The sequence below is a fragment of the Panulirus ornatus genome, chromosome 56 (genome assembly GCF_036320965.1).
Source record: "Panulirus ornatus isolate Po-2019 chromosome 56, ASM3632096v1, whole genome shotgun sequence".
In the NCBI taxonomy this organism is placed as follows: domain Eukaryota; kingdom Metazoa; phylum Arthropoda; class Malacostraca; order Decapoda; family Palinuridae; genus Panulirus; species Panulirus ornatus.
Genome location: NC_092279.1, coordinates 31,737,798 through 31,764,666, shown reverse-complemented (window position 1 = coordinate 31,764,666; position 26,869 = coordinate 31,737,798). Strand labels below are relative to the sequence as shown.

The 26,869-nt window shown below is 44.3% G+C and overlaps 1 protein-coding gene across 2 annotated transcripts in view; it reads left to right on the top strand.

Moving 5' to 3' along the window:
- LOC139765785 (uncharacterized) overlaps positions 1–26,869 on the top strand; it is an 88,285-nt gene that overhangs the window by 56,858 nt on the left and 4,558 nt on the right. For both annotated transcript variants that reach the window (XM_071693578.1, XM_071693577.1), the window contains exons 5-11: positions 1,305–1,439; positions 3,180–3,379; positions 7,082–7,161; positions 11,337–11,512; positions 13,343–13,481; positions 18,996–19,171; positions 20,294–20,476. In XM_071693578.1, the coding sequence (XP_071549679.1) occupies positions 1,305–1,439; positions 3,180–3,379; positions 7,082–7,161; positions 11,337–11,512; positions 13,343–13,481; positions 18,996–19,171; positions 20,294–20,476 (1,089 nt within the window). The remainder of the gene's footprint in view (positions 1–1,304; positions 1,440–3,179; positions 3,380–7,081; positions 7,162–11,336; positions 11,513–13,342; positions 13,482–18,995; positions 19,172–20,293; positions 20,477–26,869) is intronic.

Sequence of the window (26,869 nt, the reverse complement as noted above, 5' to 3'; positions counted from 1 at the left end):
AATTACTTTTTTGAAAGACTTCACTCTTCTAAAGTAGCCTAGATTTGCCCTTAGATGTTCCATGTTGGATGTAAGCTATGTATGGTCACAATGCCGCCAGAATCAACAGGAAGATGTTGTGTCATGATGGAATACGTTCTCCTCAATCATTTTAGTGATATCTAGACAAGTAGATCAGTATGTGAACCACCGACACTATGTGAGGGATGACTGCCCACCCACCCTCTCCCTCTGCACCTGGCAGCATGTGTGAGGGATGACTGCCCACCCACCCTCTCCCTCTGCACCTGGCAGTATGTGTGAGGGATGACTGCCCACCCACCCTCTCCCTCTGCTCCTGGCAGCATGTGTGAGGGATGACTGGCCACCCACCTTCTCCCTCTGCACCTGGCAGTATGTGTGAGGGATGACTGCCCACCCACCTTCTCCCTCTGCACCTGACAGTATGTGTGAGGGATGACTGCCCACCCACCTTCTCCCTCTGCACCTGGCAGCATGTGTGAGGGATGACTGCCCACCCACCTTCTCCCTCTGCACCTGGCAGTATGTGTGAGGGATGACTGCCCACCCACCCTCTCCCTCTGCACCTGGCAGCATGTGTGAGGGATGACTGCCCACCCACCCTCTCCCTCTGCACCTGGCAGCATGTGTGAGGGATGACTGGCCACCCACCTTCTCCCTCTGCACCTGGCAGTATGTGTGAGGGATGACTGCCCACCCACCTTCTCCCTCTGCACCTGACAGTATGTGTGAGGGATGACTGCCCACCCACCTTCTCCCTCTGCACCTGGCAGCATGTGTGAGGGATGACTGCCCACCCACCTTCTCCCTCTGCACTTGGCAGTATGTGTGAGGGATGACTGCCCACCCACCTTCTCCCTCTGCACTTGGCAGTATGTGTGAGGGATGACTGCCCACCCACCTTCTCCCTCTGCACTTGGCAGTATGTGTGAGGGTTTCATGTGAGGCTGGCTGCCACAGACGTGATACCCTGGCCATACTGCGTCTGGATGCCAAAAAGGCTGGACATATGATCTTGGGTGTGGCTGTCTCTCAGTCGTCCTTAAAATTCTACCAATACGTCAACATTTTGTTGAATAGTTAAGAGAAATATGACCGATGGTCATATTGAGTAAGGCTTTGTATAAAGAGGTTTTCACTGCTTGCAATTACAGTACATTCAAGAATAATCATCATGAAAGATTAGATATTAATCCCGATATTAATCCCATTTAATCCACTGAATGGTAATAGTTATCACTAAAGTTGAAGTAGAGACAACGTTATAATCTTTGTGTTGACAGCGAGCCGCTCAGGAGGAGGTTAATCTGTCGACGACGGAGAACACGTCGCCTGACGCAGGATCTTCCGCCGACCAGAACCACCAGCACTCCAACCACCCAGCGAACAAGGACACTACGGACGTGGAGGCGACAAATGTGAGTACTTCCCTACTGAACAGTTTGGTCATAACCCTAATGGTCGTTGAGGTAATGACTGAGTTGTATGTGTCACGTGTGACGGAGTAAGAAATCAGATCCAAACTTCAGTGTAATCTGTGTACCTTGGCTGTATCATCCAGTGCAACACACACGAAAGAAACGTAAACATGAAACACCGTATCAACACTGGCCGGACCCGTGCGTTACACTACCTAGTATTACTCCTGTGTTAAAGCTGGTGTTCAGCACCACATCATGTGAGGCAGTAACAAACCTTGGCTTCATTTTGCTGTTCTTCATTGTAAACAAAGATCATGTGTGACGGGCAGGTCTCGACCGATCCTCCATCTACTGGTAAGAGAGGTCTTGCAACACCATCATATGTGTATCTATATTTTGTGGTCAGACGACACAGACTTCATCATACTGAAGGATTATAAACAGTGGCAGTGTTCACACGGTTGACTGCTTCTTAAAACTAGATTCAGAACGAAAAATGTGGATTTTTTGTTTATTTTTAAAAGGTTACGTCAACACGGGAGAGGTGATTGCACATGTCAGTCTTATGACATGGCTACATGAAACTGATGATACATATGTAATTAAAAAGAATGATCTAGTAATTCAGAAATACCATAAATTCATGTATCTTAAGCATTCATTAAGATCTTACCACTTAAGTTAAAAGGACAATGATAACTAGTTGTGGGTAGAGTCGTTTCCATAAGTTGGACAGCCCACCAGCATTCCACTTTCTTTGTAGTTCAGTTCCTGATCTTTTACATTATTTCTTTCACCGTTTTCCCTCACCTTTCTTTTTGTGCCTTGTACAAATGTTCTCACGTTTAGCTATATAATAGTAACAGCCATCTATAACATTAAACTCAAATGTACTTATGTCTGTACCAGGAAACATCAACATAACGTATTAAACAATGACCACACTATATCATAACTGTATTGTTAAACACTTATCATATAATATGCTCAAAATAATAATCATGAAGTCATTTATAAAACTCAATATCTGTGATCTGTTCTACTCTACTTGTATACAGAAAACGGGCTGTCAAAAGGCAAGAGTCAGTGTTTGCTGTACACTTGGCGAATCGAACGATAATGTTAAGTGGACAATGATAATATTTCTGGAGGAGGTGTCTTTCTTCATAAGTCAGAGAAGTTTATATACATTTCCTCTGTACCTGACCAAGACAATACCTACCTTCACCTGTACCAGACCAAGACAATACCTACCTTCACCTGTACCTGACCAAGACAATATCTACCTTCACCTGTACCTGATCAAGACAATATCTACCTTCACCTGTACCTGACCAAGACAATATCTACCTTCACCTGTACCTGATCAAGACAATATCTACCTTCACCTGTACCTGACCAAGACAATATCTACATTCTTCACTTATATTTTCAGACAACCCAGTCATTGTATATGATGACCTTCCGCTACAACAGTGGCGTATGGTCGTGTTTGTAATGTTCCATAGATATGAACATCAATATGCTTTTTCTATGTCAACCTTCGTTACTTGTTAAATCTTCCCTGAATTTCAGTAAAGGAAGTATGACTTATTTGTTGATAGTGAAAACTTGTTATATGATTTCCTTTAATTTTGGTGATAAGTGGAGGAAAATGACTGGGCAGGACGAGGAGAAGATAGTAATACCATTATTAACCACCTCATTTCCCCCTCCTCCTCCTCCTGGATCAATCAGGCAGGAGACGAGGGTGAGGAGGACATCTCTGGGGAGGTGGCCTACATTGTGGAGGGCGTCAGCAGCAGCGAGGCGCGGCGCCAGCTGAGGTGCGCCGAGCGGGCCCGGGTCTTGCTGTCCTCGAGCAGACCGCCCATCACCCAGCTCATCCAGGCAGGGTTACTCAAGCCCCTCGTCCACTGCATGACCAAGACCGAGAGGTGAGGCAGCAGACGCATGGAATAAAAGAAAGAGACTAAAGAATGCGCTCACAAACGATAGGGATGGGGTTAAGATGAGTCTGAAGCGATAGGGATGGGGTTGAGGTGAGTCTGAAGCGATAGGGATGGGGTTGAGGTGAGTCTGAAGCGATAGGGATGGGGTTGAGGTGAGTCTGAAGCGATAGGGATGGGGTTGAGATGAGTCTGAAGCGATAGGGATGGGGTTGAGGTGAGTCTGAAGCGATAGGGATGGGGTTAAGATGAGTCTGAAGCGATAGGGATGGGGTTGAGGTGAGTCTGAAGCGATAGGGATGGGGTTGAGGTGAGTCTGAAGCGATAGGGATGGGGTTGAGATGAGTCTGAAGCGATAGGGATGGGGTTGAGGTGAGTCTGAAGCGATAGGGATGGGGTTGAGATGAGTCTGAAGCGATAGGGATGGGCTTAGGTCAGTAGATATATTGGTTGATTATCCCTTATCTGAAATTCTTGGGACCAGAAGTTTCGGATTTTGGATTATTGCGAAATTTGGAATTTTTTCATATACATGATGAGAAGTCTTAGAGATGGGACCCAAGTCTGAACACAGAACCCATTTATGTATCATATACATCTAATACACACAGCATAAGGGTAATCATATACATCTAATACACACAGCATGAGGGTAATCATATACATCTAATACACACAGCATGAGGGTAATCATATATACCTAATACACACAGCTTGAGAGTAATCATATACATCTAATACACACAGCATAAGGGTAATCATATATACCTAATACACACAGCTTGAGAGTAATCATATACATCTAATACACACAGCATGAGGGTAATCATATATACCTAATACACACAGCTTGAGAGTAATCATATACATCTAATACACACAGCATAAGGGTAATCATATATACCTAATACACACAGCTTGAGGGTAATCATATACATCTAATACACACAGCATGAGGGTAATCATATATACCTAATACACACAGCTTGAGGGTAATCATATACACCTAATACACACAGCATAAGGGTAATCATATACATCTAATACACACAGCATAAGGGTAATCATATATACCTAATACACACAGCTTGAGAGTAATCATATACATCTAATACACACAGCATGAGGGTAATCATATATACCTAATACACACAGCTTGAGAGTAATCATATACATCTAATACACACCAGCATGAGGGTAATCATATACACCTAATACACACTGCATGAGGGTAATCATATACATCTAATACACACAGCATGAGGGTAATCATATACACCTAATACACACAGCATGAGGGTAATCATATACACCTAATACACACAGCATGAGGGTAATCATATACACCTAATACACACAGCATAAGGGTAATCATATACATCTAATACACACAGCATGAGGGTAATCATATACATCTAATACACACAGCTTGAGGGTAATCATATACATCTAATACACACAGCATGAGGGTAATCATATACACCTAATACACACAGCATGAGGGTAATCATATACATCTAATACACACAGCATGAGGGTAATCATATACACCTAATACACACAGCATGAGGGTAATCATATACATCTAATACACACAGCATGAGGGTAATCATATACACCTAATACACACAGCATGAGGGTAATCATATACACCTAATACACACAGCATGAGGGTAATCATATACACCTAATACACACAGCATGAGGGTAATCATATACATCTAATACACACAGCATGAGGGTAATCATATACATCTAATACACACAGCATGAGGGTAATCATATACATCTAATACACACAGCTTGAGGGTAATCATATACATCTAATACACACAGCATGAGGGTAATCATATACATCTAATACACACAGCTTGAGGGTAATCATATACATCTAATACACACAGCATAAGGGTAATCATATACATCTAATACACACAGCATAAGGGTAATCATATACACCTAATACACACAGCTTGAGGGTAATCATATACATCTAATACACACAGCATGAGGGTAATCATATACATCTAATACACACAGCTTGAGGGTAATCATATACATCTAATACACACAGCATGAGGGTAATCATATACACCTAATACACACAGCATGAGGGTAATCATATACACCTAATACACACAGCATGAGGGTAATCATATACATCTAATACACACAGCATGAGGGTAATCATATACATCTAATACACACAGCTTGAGGGTAATCATATACATCTAATACACACAGCTTGAGGGTAATCATATACATCTAATACACACAGCATGAGGGTAATCATATACATCTAATACACACAGCATGAGGGTAATCATATACATCTAATACACACAGCATGAGGGTAATCATATACATCTAATACAAACAGCATGAGGGTAATCATATACATCTAATACACACAGCTTGAGGGTAATCATATACATCTAATACACACAGCATGAGGGTAATCATATACACCTAATACACACAGCTTGAGAGTAATCATATACACCTAATACACACAGCTTGAGAGTAATCATATACATCTAATACACACAGCATGAGGGTAATCATATACACCTAATACACACAGCTTGAGGGTAATCATATACATCTAATACACACAGCATGAGGGTAATCATATACATCTAATACACACAGCTTGAGGGTAATCATATACATCTAATACACACAGCATGAGGGTAATCATATACACCTAATACACACAGCATGAGGGTAATCATATACATCTAATACACACAGCATGAGGGTAATCATATACACCTAATACACACAGCATAAGGGTAATCATATACATCTAATACACACAGCATGAGGGTAATCATATATACCTAATACACACAGCATGAGGGTAATCATATACACCTAATACACACAGCTTGAGAGTAATCATATACACCTAATACACACAGCTTGAGGGTAATCATATACACCTAATACACACAGCATGAGGGTAATCATATACATCTAATACACACAGCATGAGGGTAATCATATACACCTAATACACACAGCATGAGGGTAATCATATACACCTAATAATTTTGTGCAGGAAACAAAGTTTGTGTAACAGTGAACCATGAGAAAGCTCTGGTGTTACTGCTTCAGTCGCCCATGTTGGACAACCTGTGATTATGTCACCTTCATCCCTGACTCTGAATTTATACGCTACTGATAAACATTCATTTTCGTACACCTATCCACACATAAGCACTTAACAGTAGAAAAGAAAAGAATATATGAAATATCATTAATTCAGTGAAAAAAAATAATGTGTTTAGGTGTGGAATTTTGTGGCATTTCGTACTTCGGATTTTCGTATTAGGCATACTGAACCAGTAAATGGACTTGGTAAGGTCAGAAACGGTATGACTGGGTTTAAAAAGGCACAAACAAAACGATAGTGATGGGCTGATAGAGGTTAGAAATGGTAAACATGGCTTTGAGATGGATCAGGAACGATAGGGATGGGGTTGATACGGGTACGAAACTAAAGGCATAGAAGAGGTCAGAAACTACAGGTATGGTCTTCATATGGATCCACAACGACAGATGTGGACTTAAGGCGGACCAACAAGGACAGGTGTGGTCTGGACATGAGTGAGACACGACGACCAGGGTCATGAGTGGGGGAGACACCTGGCCATTCCCTGGGTAACCTGTGTCTTCCTCCTGCAGGCCCGAGCTGCAGCAGGAGGCATCGTGGGCGGTGACCAACATCGCCTCAGGCACATCCCAGCACACACGAGCTGTCGTGGGTAAGGTCCTCTACCTCGTACACTCATGCCTGCCTTATATGCACAACTAAAGTTACTATTTTCATGTAATGATATATATATATATATATATATATATATATATATATATATATATATATATATATATATATATATATATATATATATATATATATATATATATATATATATTATGAACGCTCACCTTCATATGCACTTTATTCGTATTGATATACCTCCGCGTTGTACGGTTACGTTCGGCAAAATGCTATCTGCTGGCTGTGTGCGCCTGTTGGGAATCACCGTTGTAGACCCCGTTGCTCACCAACGTGAGACGAAGGGTATGCGAGTACATAGTATTCGAATAGTTATTTCCTATCAGCCAGGCCCATAGCCTAGCGGTAGCATTCCCGCCTGGGGCACAGGGGTCCCGGGTTCGATCCTGGCTGTTGGAGGTTTGTATGATATATATATATATATATATATATATATATATATATATATATATATATATATATATCATTCATTATACTTAGCTGTCTCCTGCGTTAGCAAGGTAGCGCAAGGAAGCAGATAAAAAATTGGCCCAACCCACCCACATACACATGTATATACATACACGCCCACACACACACACATATACATATCTATACATTTCAACGCATACATACACATACATACACAGACATATACATATATGCAAATGTACATATTCATACTTGCTGCCTTCATCCATTCTCGTCGCCACCCCGCTACACATGAAATGGCACCCGCCTCCCCCCGTGCGCGCGCGAGATAGCGCTAGGAAAAGACAACAAAGGCCACATTCGTTCATACTCTGTCTCTAGCTGCCATGTGTAATGCACCGAAATCACAGCTCCCTTTCCACATCTAGGCTGAACAAAACTTTCTACGGGCTACCTCAGACGCTTCACATGCCCTGTTTCAATCCACTGAAAGAACGTCGATCCCGGTATACTGCATCGTTCCAGTTCACTCAATTCCTTGCACGCCTTTCACCCTCCTGTATGTTCAGCCCCGATCACTCAAAATCTTTTTCACTCCATCCATCCATTCCACACATTCTTCAACGCTTCCAGAACCTTCGACCCCTCCCCCATCCTATGTCTCACTTCCGCTTCCATGGTTCCATCCGCTGCTAAATCCACTCCCAGATACCTAAAACACTTCACTTCCTCCAGATTTTCTCCATTTAAACTTGCCTTCCAATTGACTTGTCGTTCAACCCTACAGAACCAAATAACCTTGCTCTTATTTACATTTACTCTCAGCTTTCTTCTTTCACACACTTTACCAAACTCAGTCACCAGCTTCTGCAGATTCTCACCCGAATTAGCCACCAGCGCTGTATCATCAGCGAACAACAACTGACTTACTTCCCAAGCCCTCTCATCCACAAGAGATTGCATACTTGCCCCTCTTTCCAAAATTCTTGCATTCACCTCCCTAACAACCCCATCCATAAACAAATTAAACAACCATGGAGACATCACACACCCCTGCTGCAAACCTACATTCACTGAGAACCAATCACTTTCCTCTCTTCCTACACGTGCACATGCCTTACATCCTCGATAAAAACTTTTCACTGCTTCTAACAACTTGCCTCCCACACAACATATTCTTAATACCTTCCACAGAGCATCTCTATCAACTCTATCATATGCCTTCTCCAGATCCATAAATTCTACATACAAATCCATTTGCTTTTCTAAGTATTTCTCACACATTCTTCAAACCAAACATCTGATCCACACATCCTCTACCACTTCTGAAACCACACTGCTCTTCATCAATCTGATGCTCTGTACATGCCTTCACCCACTCAATCAATACCCTCCCATATAATTTACCAGGAATACTCAACAAACTTATACCTCTGTAATTTGAGCACTCACTTTTATCCCCTTTGCCTTCGTACAATGGCACTATGCAAGCATTCCGCCAATCCTCAGGCACCTCACCATGATTCATACATACATTAAATAACCTTACCAACCAGTCAACAATACAGTCACCCCTTTTTTAATAAATTCCACTGCAATACCATCCAAACTCGCTGCCTAGCCGGTTTTCATCGCAAAGCTTTTAGTACCTCTTCTCTGTTTACCAAATCATTCTCCCTAACACTCTCACTTTGCACATCACCTCGACCAAAACTCCCTATATCTGCCACTCTGTCACCAAACACATTCAACAAACCTTCAAAATACTCACTCTGTCTCCTCACATCACCACTACTTGTTATCACCTCCCCATTAGCCCCCTTTACTGAAGTTTCCATTTGTTCCCTTGTCTTACGCACTTTATTTACTTCCTTCCAAAACTTTTTATTCTCCCGAAAATCTAATGATACTCTCTCACCCCAACGCTCATTTGCCCTCTTTTTCACCTCCTGCACCTTTCTCTTGACCTCCTGCCGCTTTCTTTTTTACATCTCCCAGTCATTTTCATTTTTATCCATGCAAAAATCGTCCAAATGCCTCTCTCTTCTCTTTCACTAATAATCTTACCTCTTCATCCCATCACTCACTACCCTTTCTAATCAACCCACCTCCCACGCTTCTCATGCCACAAGCATCTTTTGCGCAAGCCATCACTGCTTCCCTAAATACAATCCATTCCTCTCCCACTCCCCTTACGTCCTTTGCTCTCACCTTCTTCCATTCTGTACTTAGTCTCTCCTGGTACTTCCTCACACAAGTCTCTTTCCCAAGCTCACTTTCTCTCACCACTCTTTTCACCCCAACATTCTCTCTTCTTTTCTGAAAACCTCTATAAATCTTCACCTTCGGCTCCACAAGATGATTATCAGACATCCCTCCAGTTGCACCTCTCAGCACATTAACATCCAAAAGTGTCTCTTTCGCGCGCCTATCAATTAACACGTAATCCAATAACGCTCTCTGGCCATCTCTTCTACTTACATGCGTATACTTATGTATATCTCTCTTTTTAAACCAGGTATTCCCAATCACCAGTCCTTTTTCAGCACGTAAATCTACAAGCTCCTCACCATTTCCGTTTACAACACTGAACACCCCATGTACATCAATTATTCCCTCAACTGCCACATTACTCACCTTTGCATTCAAATCACCCTTCACTATAACCCGGTCTCGTGCATCAAAACTACTAACACACTCACTCAGCTGCTCCGAAAAGACTTGCCTCTTATGATCTTTCTTCTCATGCCCAGATGCATATGCACCAACAATCACCCATCTCTCTCCATCAACTTTCAGTTTTACCCATATCAATCTAGAGTTTACTTTCTTGCACTCTATCGCATACTCCCACCACTCGTTTCAGGAGTAGAGCTACTCCTTCCCTTGCTCTTGTCCTCTCACTAACCCCTGACTTTACTCCCAAGACATTCCCAAACGACTCTTCCCCTTTATCCTTGAGCTTCGTTTCACTCAGAGCCAAAACATCCAGGTTCCTTTCCTCAAACACACTACTATCTCTCCTTTTTTTCTCATCTTGTTTACATCCACACACATTTAGACACCCGAATCTGAGCCTTCGAGGAGGATGAGCACTCCCTGCATGACTCCTTCTACTGTTTCCCCTTTTAAAAAGAAAGTTAAAATGCAAGGAGGGGAGGATTTCTAGCCCCCCGCTCCCGTCCCCTTTAGTCGCCTTCTACGACACGTGAGGAATACGTGGGAAGTATTGTTTCTCCCCTATCCCCATGTGTAGGGCACATGGAGAGAATGAGTGAGGAAAGATTGACCAAGAGGATATATGTGTCGGAGGTGGAGGGAACGAGGAGAAGAGGGAGACCAAATTGGAGGTGGAAAGATGGAGTGAAAAAGATTTTGTGTGATCGGGGCCTGAACATGCAGGAGGGTGAAAGGAGGGCAAGGAATAGAGTGAATTGGAGCGATGTGGTATACCGGGGTTGACGTGCTGTCAGTGGATTGAGTCAAGGCATGTGAAGCGTCTGGGGTAAACCATGGAAAGCTGTGTAGGTATGTATATTTGCGTGTGTGGACGTATGTATATACATGTGTATGGGGGGGGGGGGGTTGGGCCATTTCTTTCGTCTGTTTCCTTGCGCTACCTCGCAAACGCGGGAGACAGCGACAAAGTATAAAAAAAAAAAAAAATTCATATATATTCATTTATTTATTTGTTTGTATACATAAGCATCTGTATGGTTGTTGTTACAGAGGCCGGTGCAGTAGCAGTGTTAGTTCGGCTCCTGTCATCTCCCAATATGGGCGTGAAGGAGCAGGCGGTGTGGGCGCTGGGTAACATCGTGGGCGACGGGGCCGAGTGCCGGGACGCGGCTCTGCGGGCGGGTATCGTCCGACCCCTGACCAACCTGATCCACCTCACTATGCCGGTAAGCACCAGCACCGCCGCCTGCCTCAGGCTCGGGAGTCCTCCTTGTTTTCATCACCAGAAATGTTTGTCAATATTGTTGTCACATGTTTATATATATCACACTGAAGATGACCCATCCATGTCTGTAAAGTCTCTCCCAAATCATCCATTAGAGTCCAATCTTTGTCATCCAGATGCATTAGTAAGCTTACGTCTGTTTCACTAAGACGAGCCAGTGAGGTCCCCTCCCTGTGACCCAGGAAAGTCAGTGAAGTCCCCATGCAACGACCCAGGATAGTAAGGTCCCATCCCAGTGGCTCAGTAACGTCCCATCCCAGTGGCTCAGTAAGGTCCCATCCCAGTGGCTCAGTAACGTCCCATCCCAGTGGCTCAAAAGAGTCTGTAAGAACCCATCTGTCTGACTCAGGAGACTACAGTAAGGTCGTCTTCCTTTGACCCAAGAGAGTCAGTACGAGCCCCTATTTATGATCCAGGAGAGTCAGGATTATCCTTCCTTGTTACCCAGGAGAGTTAGTAAGGTTCCCTCCCTGTGAACCAGGAAAGTAAGTTAGGTTCCCTCCATGTGACCCAGGAGAGTCAGTAAGGTTCCCTCCATGTGACGCTGGAGAGTCAGTAAGGTTCCCTCCATGTGACCCAGGAGAGTCAGTAAGGTTCCCTCCATGTGACGCTGGAGAGTCAGTAAGGTTCCCTCCATGTGACCCAGGAGAGTCAGTAAGGTTCCCTCCATGTGACCCAGGAGAGTCAGTAAGGTTCCCTCCATGTGACCCAGGAGAGTCAGTAAGGTACCCTCCATGTGACGCAGGAGAATCAGTAAGGTTCCCTCCATGTGACCCAGGAGAGTCAGTAAGGTTCCCTCCATGTGACCCAGGAGAGTCAGTAAGGTTCCCTCCATGTGACCCAGGAGAGTCAGTAAGGTTCCCTCCATGTGACCCAGGAGAGTCAGTAAGGTTCCCTCCATGTGACCCAGGAGAGTCAGTAAGGTACCCTCCATGTGACGCAGGAGAATCAGTAAGGTTCCCTCCATGTGACCCAGGAGCATCAGTAAGGTTCCCTCCATGTGACCCAGGAGCATCAATAAGGTTCCCTCCATGTAACCCAGGAGCATCAGTAAGGTTCCCTCCATGTGACCCTGGAGAGTCAGTAAGGTTCCCTCCATGTGACCCTGGAGAGTCAGTAAGGTTCCCTCCATGTGACCCAGGAGAGTCAGTAAGGTACACTCCATGTGACCCAGGAGCATCAGTAAGGTTCCCTCCATGTGACCCAGGAGCATCAATAAGGTTCCCTCCATGTAACCCAGGAGCATCAGTAAGGTTCCCTCCATGTGACCCTGGAGAGTCAGTAAGGTTCCCTCCATGTGACCCAGGAGAGTCAGTAAGGTTCCCTCCATGTGACCCAGGAGAGTCAGTAAGGTACCCTCCATGTAACCCAGGAGCATCAGTAAGGTTCCCTCCATGTGACCCTGGAGAGTCAGTAAGGTTCCCTCCATGTGACCCTGGAGAGTCAGTAAGGTTCCCTCCATGTGACCCAGGAGAGTCAGTAAGGTTCCCTCCATGTGACCCAGGAGAGTCAGTAAGGTTCCCTCCATGTGACCCAGGAGAGTCAGTAAGGTTCCCTCCATGTGACCCAGGAGAGTAAGTAAGGTTCCCTCCATGTGACCCAGGAGAGTAAGTAAGGTTCCCTCCATGTGACCCAGGAGCATCAGTAAGGTTCCCTCCATGTGACCCAGGAGAGTCAGTAAGGTCCCATGCGTGTGAGCCAGGTCAGAAGGGTGTCGTGGCTGTCAGTCAGTAGGGTGGTACACTCACGTCCGCCACCACCACCACCACAGGTGTCACTACGTCGTCAGGTGTGTTGGGTCATCACTAACCTCTTCCGCTTCAAGGAGCCCCACATCTCCCCCGAGGAAAGACGTCAGTGTGCTCTCGCCCTCAAGGAACTTGTCGCCTCCATCGACACCCAGGTCCAAGGTGAAGTATTATAGTCCAGGGACATGCTACAGGTCCAAGGTGAAGTATTATAGTCCAGGGACATGCTACAGGTCCAAGGTGAAGTATTATAGTCCAGGGACATGCTACAGGTCCAAGGTGAAGTATTATAGTCCAGGGACATGCTACAGGTCCAAGGTGAGGTATTATAGTCCAGGGACATGCTACGGGTCCAAGGTGAGGTATTATAGTCCAGGGACATGCTACAGGTCCAAGGTGAAGTATTATAGTCCAGGGACATGCTGCAGGTCCAAGGTGAAGTATTATAGTCCAGGGACATGCTGCAGGTCTAAGATGATGTGTCGTAGTCCAGGGACATACTATAAGTCAAAGGTGAAGTATTATAGTCCAGGGAAATGCTACAGGTCCAAGGTGAAGTATTATAGTCCAGGGACATGCTGCAGGTCCAAGGTGAAGTATTATAGTCCAGGGACATGCTGCAGGTCTAAGATGATGTGTCGTAGTCCAGGGACATACTATAAGTCAATGGTGAAGTATTATAGTCCAGGGACATGCTACAGGTCCAAGGTGAAGTATTATAGTCCAGGGACATGCTGCAGGTCTAAGATGATGTGTCGTTGTCCAGGGACATACTATAAGTCAAAGGTGAAGTATCATAGTCCAGGGACATGCTGCAGGTCTAAGGTGATGTGTCGTAGTCCAGGGACTTACTATAGGTTCAAGGTGAAGAATTATAGTCCAGGGACACACTAATGTTCCAAAGTGAAGTATAATAGCACAGGGACAGAGTACAGGTAATAGGGGAAGTATCATAGTCCAGAGACATAATGCAGGTACGAAGTAAAGTATTATAGCCGAGAAACATACTACAGATCCAAGGTGAAGCATTATAGTCAAGCGACATTAAAGGTCCAAGGTGAAGAATTATAGTCCAGGGACATGCTAAAGGTCCAAGGTGAAGTATTACAGTCCACAGACGCAATAAAGATTCAAGGTAAAGTATTATAATCCAAAGACAGAGTACAGGCCTAAAATGAAGCAATATAGTCCAGAGACACAACACGTTCAAGGTGAGTATTATAGTCTAGGGACATAGTGTAAGACCAAGGTAAAGTATTATAGTCCCGGAACATAGTACAGGTCCACGGTGAAGTATTTGTAGTCCAGAGACATACTACAAGTAGAAGGTGAAGTAATATAGTCCAGGAACATAGTACAGGTCCAAGGTGAAGTACTTGTAGTCCAGAGACATACTACAAGTATAAGGTGAAGTAATATAGTCCAGGAACATAGTACAGGTCCAAGGTGAAGTAATATAGTCCAGTGACATAGCACAGGTCCAAGGTGAAGTATCATAGCCAGGGACATAGTAGAAATCCAAGATGAAGTGTTATAGCCCAGAGACATGGTACAAGTCCAAGTTGAAGTATTATAACCCAGAGACACAGTACCAGTCCAAGATGAAGTATTATAGCCCAGAGACACAGGACAAGTCCAAGGTGAAGTATTATAGTCCAGGGACATAGTTCAGGTCCTAGTTAAGGTATAAAAGTTCAGAGTCATAGTACAGGTCCGAGGTGAAGTATTATAGTCCAATATCACGGTACAGGTCCAAGGTGAAGTACTGTAGTTCAAGGACATGGTCTGGTCCAACGTGAAGTATTGTAGTACAAGTGAAGTATTATGCTTCAAGACATGGCAGTCTAAGGTAAAGTATTATGGTCCAGGGACATAGTGCATGTTGCATGTGAAGTATTACAGTCATGGGATATAGTACAGGTCCAAGGTGAAGTATCATAGACCAAAGACACAGTACAAGTCCAAGATTTAATATCATAGGCCAGGGTTATACTACAGGTCCAGTGAAATGTTATAATCCAGGGACATAACACAGATCTAAGGTGCTTAGTAGGGACATAGTACAGGTTCAAGGTGAAGTATTATAGTCCAGGAACATAGTAACTTTCCAAGGGTGAAGTATTGTATTCCATCTGCACAATACGGGTCCAAGACAAAGTATTATAGTCTAGCAACTTAGTTCAGATCCAAGGTGAAGTAATATAGTCCAGGGACATACTACAGGCTCAAGGCGAAGTGAATGATCCTATGGACATAATACAGTCCCAAGGTGAAGTACCATAGTCCATGGACCTAATACATTTCCAAGGTGAAGTATATAGTCCAGAACATCAGTACGTCTAAGTGAAGTATATAGTCCAGGGACATAGTAAGGATCCAAAATGAAGTAATATAGTCCAGGGACATAGCACAGGTCCAAGGTGAAGTATTGTAGTCCAGTATCATAGTACAAGTCCAAGGTGAAGTATTATAGTCCAGGGACAGTACAGTCCAAGGTGATAAATTCAGGGATATGTCCAAGGCATGTTATAGTCCAAGAACATAGTGCAGGTCCAAGGTGAAGTATTATAGTCCAGGGACATAGTGACAGGTCCAAGGTGAATATCAAGACCAGACATACTACAGGTCAAGTGAAGTACATTATAGCAGGAAAATAGACAGGTCCAAGGTGAAGTATATAGTCCAGGACATAGTACAGGTCTAAGTGAAGTATTCATAGTCCAGGGACAATACAAGGTCCAATGAAGAATTTAGCCAGGCTATAGAATGTCAAGGTGAAGTATTATTCCGCAAAATTCAAGGCAAGTAATTTAGTCCAGGGACATAGTCATCCAGGTCCAAGGTAAAGTATTATAGTCCAGTGACATACTACCGATCCAAGGTGAATTATTATAGTCCGGACATAGTGACAGAGTCCAAGGTAGAAGTATATTGAGAAGATATATACAGTCCAAGGTAAATTATAGTCGGGACATAGTACAGGTCCAGGTGAAGTATCATAGTCCAGAATACATATACAGGTCCAAGGTGAAGTATATAGTCCAGGACATAGTACAGGACAAGGTGAAGTATTATAGTCCTAGGGACATAGTACAGTCCAGGGTGAGTAATAGTCAAGTGACATAATACATGTCCAAGGTGAAGTATTATAGTCCAGGACACAGTACAGGTCCAAGGTGAAGTATTATAGTCCAGGTTCATATTTCGGGCCAAGGTGAAGTATTATAGTCAGGGAACAAGCAAGGTCAAGGTTGTAGTAATAGTCCAAGGGACATATATAGCAGTAATCAAAGGTGAAGTATATATCAGGGACATAGACAGTCCAAGATGAAGTATTATAGTCGAAAGTCATAGTACTGGTCCACGGTGAAGTATTATAATCCAGATACACAGTGCAGGTCCAGGGACATATTATCGTCCAAATTGAAATATTACAGTTCAGGGATATAATTCATGTCCTTATTAAAGTATTATAGTCAGGGACATATGTACAGGTCCAAGGTGAAGTACTATATTCCAGGGAAATAGCACATGTCAAGGTGAATATTATAATCTAAGTGTATGATATGGGTCCAAGGTGAAGTATTATAGGTCAGGCATGACAGTCCAAGTGCAGATTATAATTTAAGGCAAGGTGAAGATCATGCCATGACATATACAGGTCAAGGTGTAGTATTATAGTCCAGAAACATAGTCGGTCCAAGGTGATGTATAATCCAGAAACTGTACGGTCAAGTGAAGTATTATAGTCCAGGAATACAGTAGACGTCCAAGGTGAAGTATTATGTCCAAGGACATAGTACACGTCCCAGTTGAAGCTATTATACCTGGGAATTCATAGTTTCAGCAGTGCCAAGTGAAGTTTATTAGACCTTACGGTCATAGTGGAAAGTAAAATTACTCAGGACAAGTATTACAATCCAAGGTGAAGTTTAAGTTGTATATAGTAGAAGTCCAAGGATAAGTATATAAGTACCAGGACATAGTACAGGTCCAAGTGAAGTATTATATAGGACACAGGGTCCAGTGAAATAGTAGTCCAGGAATATTACGTCTAAGGTGAAGTATCATAGTCTATGGTCATAGTACAGGTCAAAGGTGAAGTATTATAGTCCTGGTACATAGTAAACGTCTAAGGTGAAGTATTATAGTCCATGGATCATAGTACAAGTCCAAGGTGAAGTATTATAGTCCAGGCTTACAGTATTGTCCAAGGTGAAGTATTATAGTCCAGGGACATATTGCAGGTCCAAGGTGAAGTATAATAGTCAGGACATAGTACAGGTCCAAGGTGAAGTATTATAGTCCAGGGACATAGTACAGGTCCAAGGTGAAGTATTATAGTCCAGGGACATAGTACAGGCCCAAGGTGAAGTATTATAATCCAGGGACATAGTACAGGTCCAAGGTAAAGTATCATAGTCCAGGGACATAGCACAGGTCCAAGGTGAAGTATTATAATCCAGGGATATAGTACAGGTCCAAGGCGAAGCATTATAGTCCAGGGACATAGTATAGGTCCAAGGTGAAGCATTATAGTCCAGGGACATAATACAGGCTCGAGGTGAAGCATTATAATCCAGGGACATAGTACAGGTCCAAGGTGAAGCATTATAGTCCAGGGACATAGTACAGGTCCAAGGTGAAGCATTATAGTCCAGGGACATAGTATAGGTCCAAGGTGAAGCATTATAGTCCAGGGACATAGTACAGGTCCAAGGTGAAGCATTATAGTCCAGGGACATAGTACAGGTCCAAGGTGAAGCATTATAGTCCAGGGACATAGTACAGGTCCAAGGTGAAGCATTATAGTCCAGGGACATAATACAGGCTCGAGGTGAAGCATTATAATCCAGGGACATAGTACAGGTCCAAGGTGAAGCATTATAGTCCAGGGACATAGTACAGGTCCAAGGTGAAGCATTATAGTCCAGGGACATAGTATAGGTCCAAGGTGAAGCATTATAGTCCAGGGACATAGTACAGGTCCAAGGTGAAGTATTATAGTCCAGGGACATAGTACAGGTCCAAGGTGAAGTATTATAGTCCAGGGACATAGTACAGGTCCAAGGTGAAGTATTATAGTCCAGGGACATAGTACAGGTCCAAGGTGAAGTATTATAGTCCAGGGACATAGTACAGGTCCAAGGTATTATAGACACAAGGGAGAAGTTCCTCTTTACAGATAAATGTATGATGTTCCACGTGAGGAGACATATATACCATAATCACAGTTCAGGTTAACCTTCACTCAGGACACAGTAGTTAGGTGGGTTAGTTATGTGGGATATATCTTGACCTTGCAACTGCTGAGTGGGTCATTAAGGTCGTCAACATCAGCTTGTAACTACCAGTTAACTAGAACACCATCTGCAGCTGTTCAAGGTGACTGAAGGCCGTACCTAACACTGCTGGTCCTGGGGGCTCAACCCAGTTGCTCAGTTACCAATCACAGAAGCTTGTAACACAAGATGTGAAGGTAAGTTATTATAACAGTTCAGACCTATCAGTTATGAGTGTGTGTGTGTCTGTTTACCTGTTGTAGTGCTTAAGACTATGGTTGTAGCCTGTTGTAATGCTTAAGATTATGGTTGTAGCTCTGACGTAAAGGAAGGTGTTGTTGGAGCGGTCGTGACTGACCTACGTGTGTATAACGCGTGCGTGGCTTGGCCGCAGCCGACGCACTGTGGGGGACGGCGCACTTCGCGGACATGGGTGCGGAGGCGGTGGACGAGCTGGTGGAGGTGGGTCTGGTGAGCGACATGGTGCAGCGTCTGTACTCAGACTATGAGAGGGTCATCACCTCGGCCCTGAGGGCCACCGGTAGCGTCGCAGCTGGCACCAACCTGCAGGTAGGACGGCCCTCACCAGTGACTCACACGGCACTGAGGGAGGGACAGATGGGTCGTCTGGCCACTGAGGGAGGGACAGATAGGTCGTCTGGCCACTGAGGGAGGGACAGATGGGTGGTCTGGCCACTGAGGGAGGGACAGATGGGTTGTCTGGCCCACACCAGTGACTCACACGGCACTGAGGAAGAGGCAGATGGGTCGTATGGCCCTCACTAGTGACTCACACAGCACTGAGGGAGGGACAGATGGGTGGTCTGGCCACTGAGGGAGGGACAGATGGGTGGTCTGGCCACTGAGGGAGGGACAGATGGGTGGTCTGGCCACTGAGGGAGGGACAGATGGGTGGTCTGGCCACTGAGGGAGGGACAGATGGGTGGTCTGGCCACTGAGGGAGGGACAGATGGGTCGTCTGGCCACTGAGGGAGGGACAGATGGGTCGTCTGGCCACTGAGGGAGGGACAGATGGGTCGTCTGGCCACTGAGGGAGGGACAGATGGGTGGTCTGGCCACTGAGGGAGGGACAGATGGGTGGTCTGGCCACTGAGGGAGGGACAGATGGGTCGTCTGGCCACTGAGGGAGGGACAGATGGGTCGTCTGGCCACTGAGGGAGGGACAGATGGGTCGTCTGGCCACTGAGGGAGGGACAGATGGGTTGTCAGATAAAATCATGTAGTTAGTAAGGGCGGGTTGTACCGTCAGGTGTTGATAACAACATGACCAACAAGTGGTCAGAATCATGATTTCCCCGGGAGTGCTGATCATAAGTGATGACCACACGCTAATCCTTTAAGTGAGAACTTGTAAGCAGGAACTCTACTTTTTACTTGCGTTAAGTGAGACAAGTATCAGTGCTCATTGATGGGCTCAAATATTGACTGATAAAGTTCCCTGGAAATATAATGAATAGCATTTTGGTGATATGTAAATAATTTCATAAAGTTTGGTTTTAGATTTACTAAATATAATTGTGGTTATTGTTTGACATCTTGATTACTGATTGCATAAAATTCTTGACCAAAAAAAAGATCACATAACTGGAGGCGCTGCCAGTCTACCTGGCGTTAGTATACACATGAACATTAATTTGGTTGTTGTTGTTGTTGTGGTGGTGGCTGGTACAGACGGACGCTGTGGTGCAGGCGGGCGCGCTGCCCATCTACCGTGAGCTGTTGACCCACACCAACCCAGGCATCGCCCGGGAGGCCGCCTGGATCCTCTCCAACATCACAGCTGGAACCACCAACCACATCCAGCTGGTCATAGACGTACAGGTCGTCCCAGCCCTCATAGCCGCCGTGGACCAGGTCAGTACAGGTCGTCCCAGCCCTCATAGCCGCCGTGGACCAGGTCAGTACAGGTCGTCCCAGCCCTCATAGCCGCCGTGGACCAGGTCAGTACGTACAGCTGTCATGGCTATACCAGCAGAGGTGTCGGATGTGTGTCTGGGGAGACCAGTCAAGCAAGGTTTGTGTACGATGATGACTGGTGCCTCACACTACCAACACGTCTCCTGTGTGATAACGTACAACTCGTATGTGGGTTTCCGGATCTAACTACCAAACTTCTTCATCAAGAGAAACCTGATAGCGTTTAATCAGGTTTGTTATATAACTTGAAACTTTAAGTATGATAATGCGGAGGTATATGAATACGAACTAAGTGCATAGGAACGCGCACCTTCATAGAACATACAAACCTCTGACAGCCAGTTAGGTTCGGTAAAATGCTATCTGCTGTCTATGTGCGCCTGTTGGGAAATGACCGGTGTAGACCCCGTTGCTCATCAACGTGAGACGAAGGGTATTCGAGTACATAGTATTCGAATAGTTATTTCCTATTAGCCAGGCCCATAGCTTAGCGGTAGCATTCCCGACTGTTGCACAGGGGTCCCGGGTTCGATCCTGGCTGTTGGAGGTTTGTATGTTCTATGAAACTGCACGTTTCTATGCACTATGTTTGTATTCATATACCTCCGCGTTGTACAGTTAGGTTCGGTAAAATGCTATCTGCAGGCTATGTGCGCCTGTTGGGAAATGACTGGTGTAGATCCCGTTGCTCACCAACGTGAGACGAAGGGTATTCGAGTGCTTACTATTTGAATAGTTATTTCCTATTAGCCAGACACATAACCTAGCGGTTACATTCCCGCCTCTTGCACAGGGGTCCCGGGTTCGATCCTGGCTGTTGGAGGTTTGTATGGTCTATGTAAGTGCTCGTTTCTATGCACTGTGACTGGTGACTGAGTTTGGTAAAGTGTGTGGAAGAAGAAAGTTAAGAGTAAATGTGAATAAGAGCAAGGTTATTAGGTACAGTAGGGTTGAGGGTCAAGTCAATTGGGAGGTGAGTTTGAATGGAGAAAAACTGGAGGAAGTGAAGTGTTTTAGATATCTGGGAGTGGATCTGGCAGCGGATGGAACCATGGAAGCGGAAGTGGATCATAGGGTGGGGGAGGGGGCGAAAATTCTGGGGGCCTTGAAGAATGTGTGGAAGTCGAGAACATTATCTCGGAAAGCAAAAATGGGTATGTTTGAAGGAATAGTGGTTCCAACAATGTTGTATGGTTGCGAGGCGTGGGCTATGGATAGAGTTGTGCGCAGGAGGATGGATGTGCTGGAAATGAGATGTTTGAGGACAATGTGTGGTGTGAGGTGGTTTGATCGAGTGAGTAACGTAAGGGTAAGAGAGATGTGTGGAAATAAAAAGAGCGTGGTTGAGAGAGCAGAAGAGGGTGTTTTGAAGTGGTTTGGGCACATGGAGAGAATGAGTGAGGAAAGATTGACCAAGAGGATATATGTGTCGGAGGTGGAGGGAACGAGGAGAAGAGGGAGACCAAATTGGAGGTGGAAAGATGGAGTGAAAAAGATTTTGTGTGATCGGGGCCTGAACATGCAGGAAGGTGAAAGGAGGGCAAGGAATAGAGTGAATTGGAGCGATGTGGTATACCGGGGTTGACGTGCTGTCAGTGGATTGAATCAAGGCATGTGAAGCGTCTGGGGTAAACCATGGAAAGCTGTGTAGGTATGTATATTTGCGTGTGTGGACGTATGTATATACATGTGTATGGGGGGGGGGGCCATTTCTTTCGTCTGTTTCCTTGCGCTACCTCGCAAACGCGGGAGACAGCGACAAAGTATAAAAAAAAAAAAAAATATATATATATATATATATATATATATATATATATATATATATATATATATATATATATATATATATATCCAATAACGCTCTCTGGCCATCTCTCCTACTTCATACCTATACTTATGTATATCTCTCTTTTTAAACCAGGTATTCCCAATCACCAGTCCTTTTTTCAGCACACAAATCCACAAGCTCTTCACCATTTCTATTTTCAACACTGAACACCCCATGTACACCAATTATACCCTCAACCGCCACATTACGTGTTACTTGATAGGCGCGTGAAAGAGAGACTTTTGGATGTTAATGTGCTGAGAGGGGCAACTGGAGGAATGTCTGATCATTATCTTGTGGAGGCGAAGGTGAAGATATATAGAGGTTTTCAGAAAAGAAGAGAGAATGTTGGGGTGAAGAGAATGGTGAGAGTAAGTGAGCTTGGAAAGGAGACTTGTGTGAGGAAGTACTAGGAGAGATTGAGTGCAGAAAGGAAAAAGGTGAGAGCAAATGACGTAAGGGGAGTTGGGGAGGAATGGGATGTATTTAGGGAAACACTGATGGCTTGAGCAAAAGATGCCTGTGGCATGAGAAGCGTGGGATGTGGGCAGATTAGAAAGGGTAGTGAGTGGTGGAATGAAGAAGTAAGATTATTAGTGAAAGAGAAGAGAAAGGCATTTTGACGATTTTTGTAGGGCAATAGTACAAATGACTGGGAGATGTATAAAAGAAAGAGGCAAGAGGTCAAAAGAAAGGTTTAGAGGTGAAAAAGAGGGCAAATGAGAGTTGGGATGAGAGTATCATAGATTTTAGGGAGAAGAAAAAAATATGTTTTGGAAGGAGGTAAAGTGCGTAAGACAAGAGAACAAATGGGAACATTGGTGAAGGGGGCAAATGGGGAGGTAATAACAAGTAGTGGTGAAGTGAGAGGAAGATGGAGTGAATATTTTGAAGGTTTGTTGAATGTGTTTGATGATAGATTGGCAGATATAGGGTGTTTTGGTCGAGGTGGTGCGCGAAGTAAGAGGGTCAGGGAGAATGATTTGGTAAACAGAGAAGAGTTATTGAAAGCTTTGCGGAAGATGAAAGCCGGCAAGACGGTGGGTTTGGATTGTATCGCTGTGGAATTTATTAAAAAAGGGGGTGTCTGTGTTGTTGACTGGTTGGTAAGGATATTCATTGTATGTATGGCTCATAGTGAGGTGCCTGAGGATTGGCGGAATGCATGCATATTGCCATTGTACAAAGGCAAAGACAGAGGTATAAGTTTGATGAGTATTCCAGGGAAATTATATGGCAGGGTATTGATTGAAAGGGTAAAGGCATGTACAAAGCATCAGATTGGGGAAGAGCATTGTGGTTTCGGAAGTGGTTGAGGGTTTGTGGATCAGGTGTTTTCTTTGAAGAATGTATATGAGAAATACTTAGAAAAACAGATGAATTTTTGTGTAGCAATTATGGATCTGGAGAAGGCATATGAGAGAGTTGATAGAGATGCTCTGCGGAAGGTATTAAGAGTATATGGTGTGGAAGGTAAGCTGCTAGAAGCAGCAAAAAAGTGTTTATCGAGGATGTAAGGCATGTGTATGAGTAGGAAGGGAGGCAAGTGATTGGTTCTCAGTGAATGTCGGTTTGCGGCAGGGGTGCGTGATGTCTCCATGGCTGTTTAATTTGTTTATGGATGGGGTTGTTAGGGAGGTGAATGCAAGAGTTCTGGAGAGAGGGGCAAATATGCAGTCTGTTGTGGATGAGAGAGCTTAGGAAGTGAGTCAGTTGTTCGCTGATGATACAGCGTTGGTTGCTGATTCGTGTGAGAAACTGCAGAAGCTGGTGACTGAGTTTGCTAAAGTGTGGGAAAGATAGCTGAGAGTAATTGTGAATAAGAGCAAAGTTATTAGGTTCAGTAGGGTTGAGGGACAAGTCAATTGGGGGGTCAGTTTGAATTGAGAAAAACTGGAGGAAGTGAAGTGTTTTAGATATCTGGGAGTGGGTTTGGCAGCGGATGGAACCATGGAAGCGGATGTGATTCACAGGGTGGGGGAGGGGGCGAAGGTTCGGGAGAGTTGAATAATGTGTGGAAGGCGGGAACGTTATCTCGGAAAGCAAAAATGGGTATGTTTGATGGAATAGTGGTTCCAACTATGTTATATGGTTGCGAGGCGTGGGCTATAGATAGAGTTGTGCGGAGGAGGGTGGATGTGTTGAAAATGAAATGTTTGAGGATAATATGTGGTGTTAGGTGATTTAATCGAGTAAGTAATGAAAGGGTAAGAGAGATGTGTGGTAATAGAATGAGTGTAGTTGAGAGAGCAGAAGAAAGTGTTTTGAAATGGTTTGGTCACATGGAGAGAATGAGTGAGGAAAGATTGAGAAAGAGGATAGTTGTGTCAGAGGTGGAGGGAACGAGGAGAAGTGGGAGACCAAATTGGAGGTGGAAAGATGGAGTGAAAAAAATTTTGAGCGATGGGGGCCTGAACATGCAGGAGGGTGAAAGGCGTTCAAGGAATAGAGTGAATTGGAACTATGTGGTATACCGGGGTCGACGTGCTGTCAATGGATTGAACCAGGGCATGTGAAGCGTTTAGGGTAAACCATGGAAATCTTTGTGGGACCTGGATGTGGAAAGGGAGGTGTGGTTTCGGTGCATTATACATGACAGCTAGAGACTGAGTGTGAACGAATGTGGCCTTTGTTATCTTTTCCTAGCGCTACCTCTCGCGCATTCAAACTTACATCCCAATTAACTTGTCCCTCAATCCTACTGAACCTAATAACGTTCCTCTTATTCACATTTACTCTTAACTTTCTCCTTTCACACACTTTTCCAAACTCAGTCCCCAGCTTCTGCAGTTTCTCACTCGAATCAGCCACTCGAGCTGTATCATCGGCGAACAACAACTGACTCACTTCCCAGGCCCTCTCATCCCCAACAGACTTCATACTCGCCTTTCTCTGCAAAACTCTTACATTTACCTCCCTCACCACCCCATCCATATTCAAATTATACAACCCCTGCCGCAAACCGACATTCATTGGGAACCAATCACTCTCCTCTCTTCCTACTAGTACACATTCCTTACATCCTTCGTAAGACTTTTCTCTGCTTTTAGCAAACTTACCTCCCACTCCATATACTCTTAAGACCTTCGACAAAGCATCTCTATTAACCCTATCATATGCTTTCTACAGATCCATAGATGCTTCATACAAATCCATCTGTTTTTCTAAGTATTTCTCACACACATTCTTCAAAGCAAAACCTGATCCACTCATCCTTTACCACTTTAGAAACCACACTGCTCTTCCCCAATCTGATGCTCTGTACATGCCATTACCCTCTCAATCAATTCCCTCCCATATGATTTCCCAGGAATACTCAACAAACGTATACCTCTGTAGTTTGAACACTCACCTTTATCCCCTTTGCCTTTGTACAGTGGCACTATGCATGCATTCACTAATCCCCAGGCACTTCACCTTGGTCCATACATACACTGAATACCCTTACCAACCAATCAATAACACAGGCACACCCTTTCTTAATAAATTCAACTGCAATACCATCCAAACCCGCCGCCTTGCGGGACTTCGTCTTCCGCAAAGTTTTCACCATATCTTCTCTGTTTACCAAATCATTTTCCCTGACGCTCTCACTTCGTACACTAACCCGACCAAAACACCCTACATCTACCACTCTATCATTAAACACATTCAATAAACCTTTCAAATACTCCATCTCCCTCTCTCACTTCATGGCTACCTGTCATTACTTCCCCATTTGCCCCCTTCACCGATGTTCCCATTTATTCTCTTGTCTTATGCACGGTATTTACTTCCTTCCAAAACATCTTTCTATTCTCCCTAAAGTTTAATGATACTCTCTCACACCAACTCTCATTTGCCCTCCTTTTCAACCCTTGCATCTTTCTCTTGACCTCTTGCCACCTTCTTTTATACATCTCCCAGGCATTTGCACTCCTTCCTTGCAAGTGTCGTCCAAGCGCCTCTCTTTTCTCTTTCACTAACAACTTTACTTCTTCGCCTTCCCACCACTCACTACCCTTTCTAATCTGCCCACATCCGACCTTTCTCATGCCACAAGCATCTTTTGTGCAAGCCATCACTACTTTCTTAAATACATCCCATTCTTCACCCACTCTCCTCACGTCATTTGCATTCAGCTTTTGCGATATATATATATATATATATATATATATATATATATATATATATATATATATATATATATATATATATATATATATATATATATATATATATATATATATTCAGGCAAATGATAGGCGTATTACTCTGAGGCTTATGCTTAGGAACGTGGAATTCCATATGAGTTCTCACTGAGGGCACGCCACCTGGTGTAGAGAGAGGCACGCCACCTTGTGTACAGGAAGGCACGCCACCTGTTGTACAGAAAGGCACGCCACCTCGTGTACAGGAAGGCACGCCACCTTGTGTACAGGAAGGCACGCCACCTGTTGTACAGAGAGGCACGCCACCTCGTGTACAGGAAGGCACGCCACCTGGTGTACAGGAATGTACAC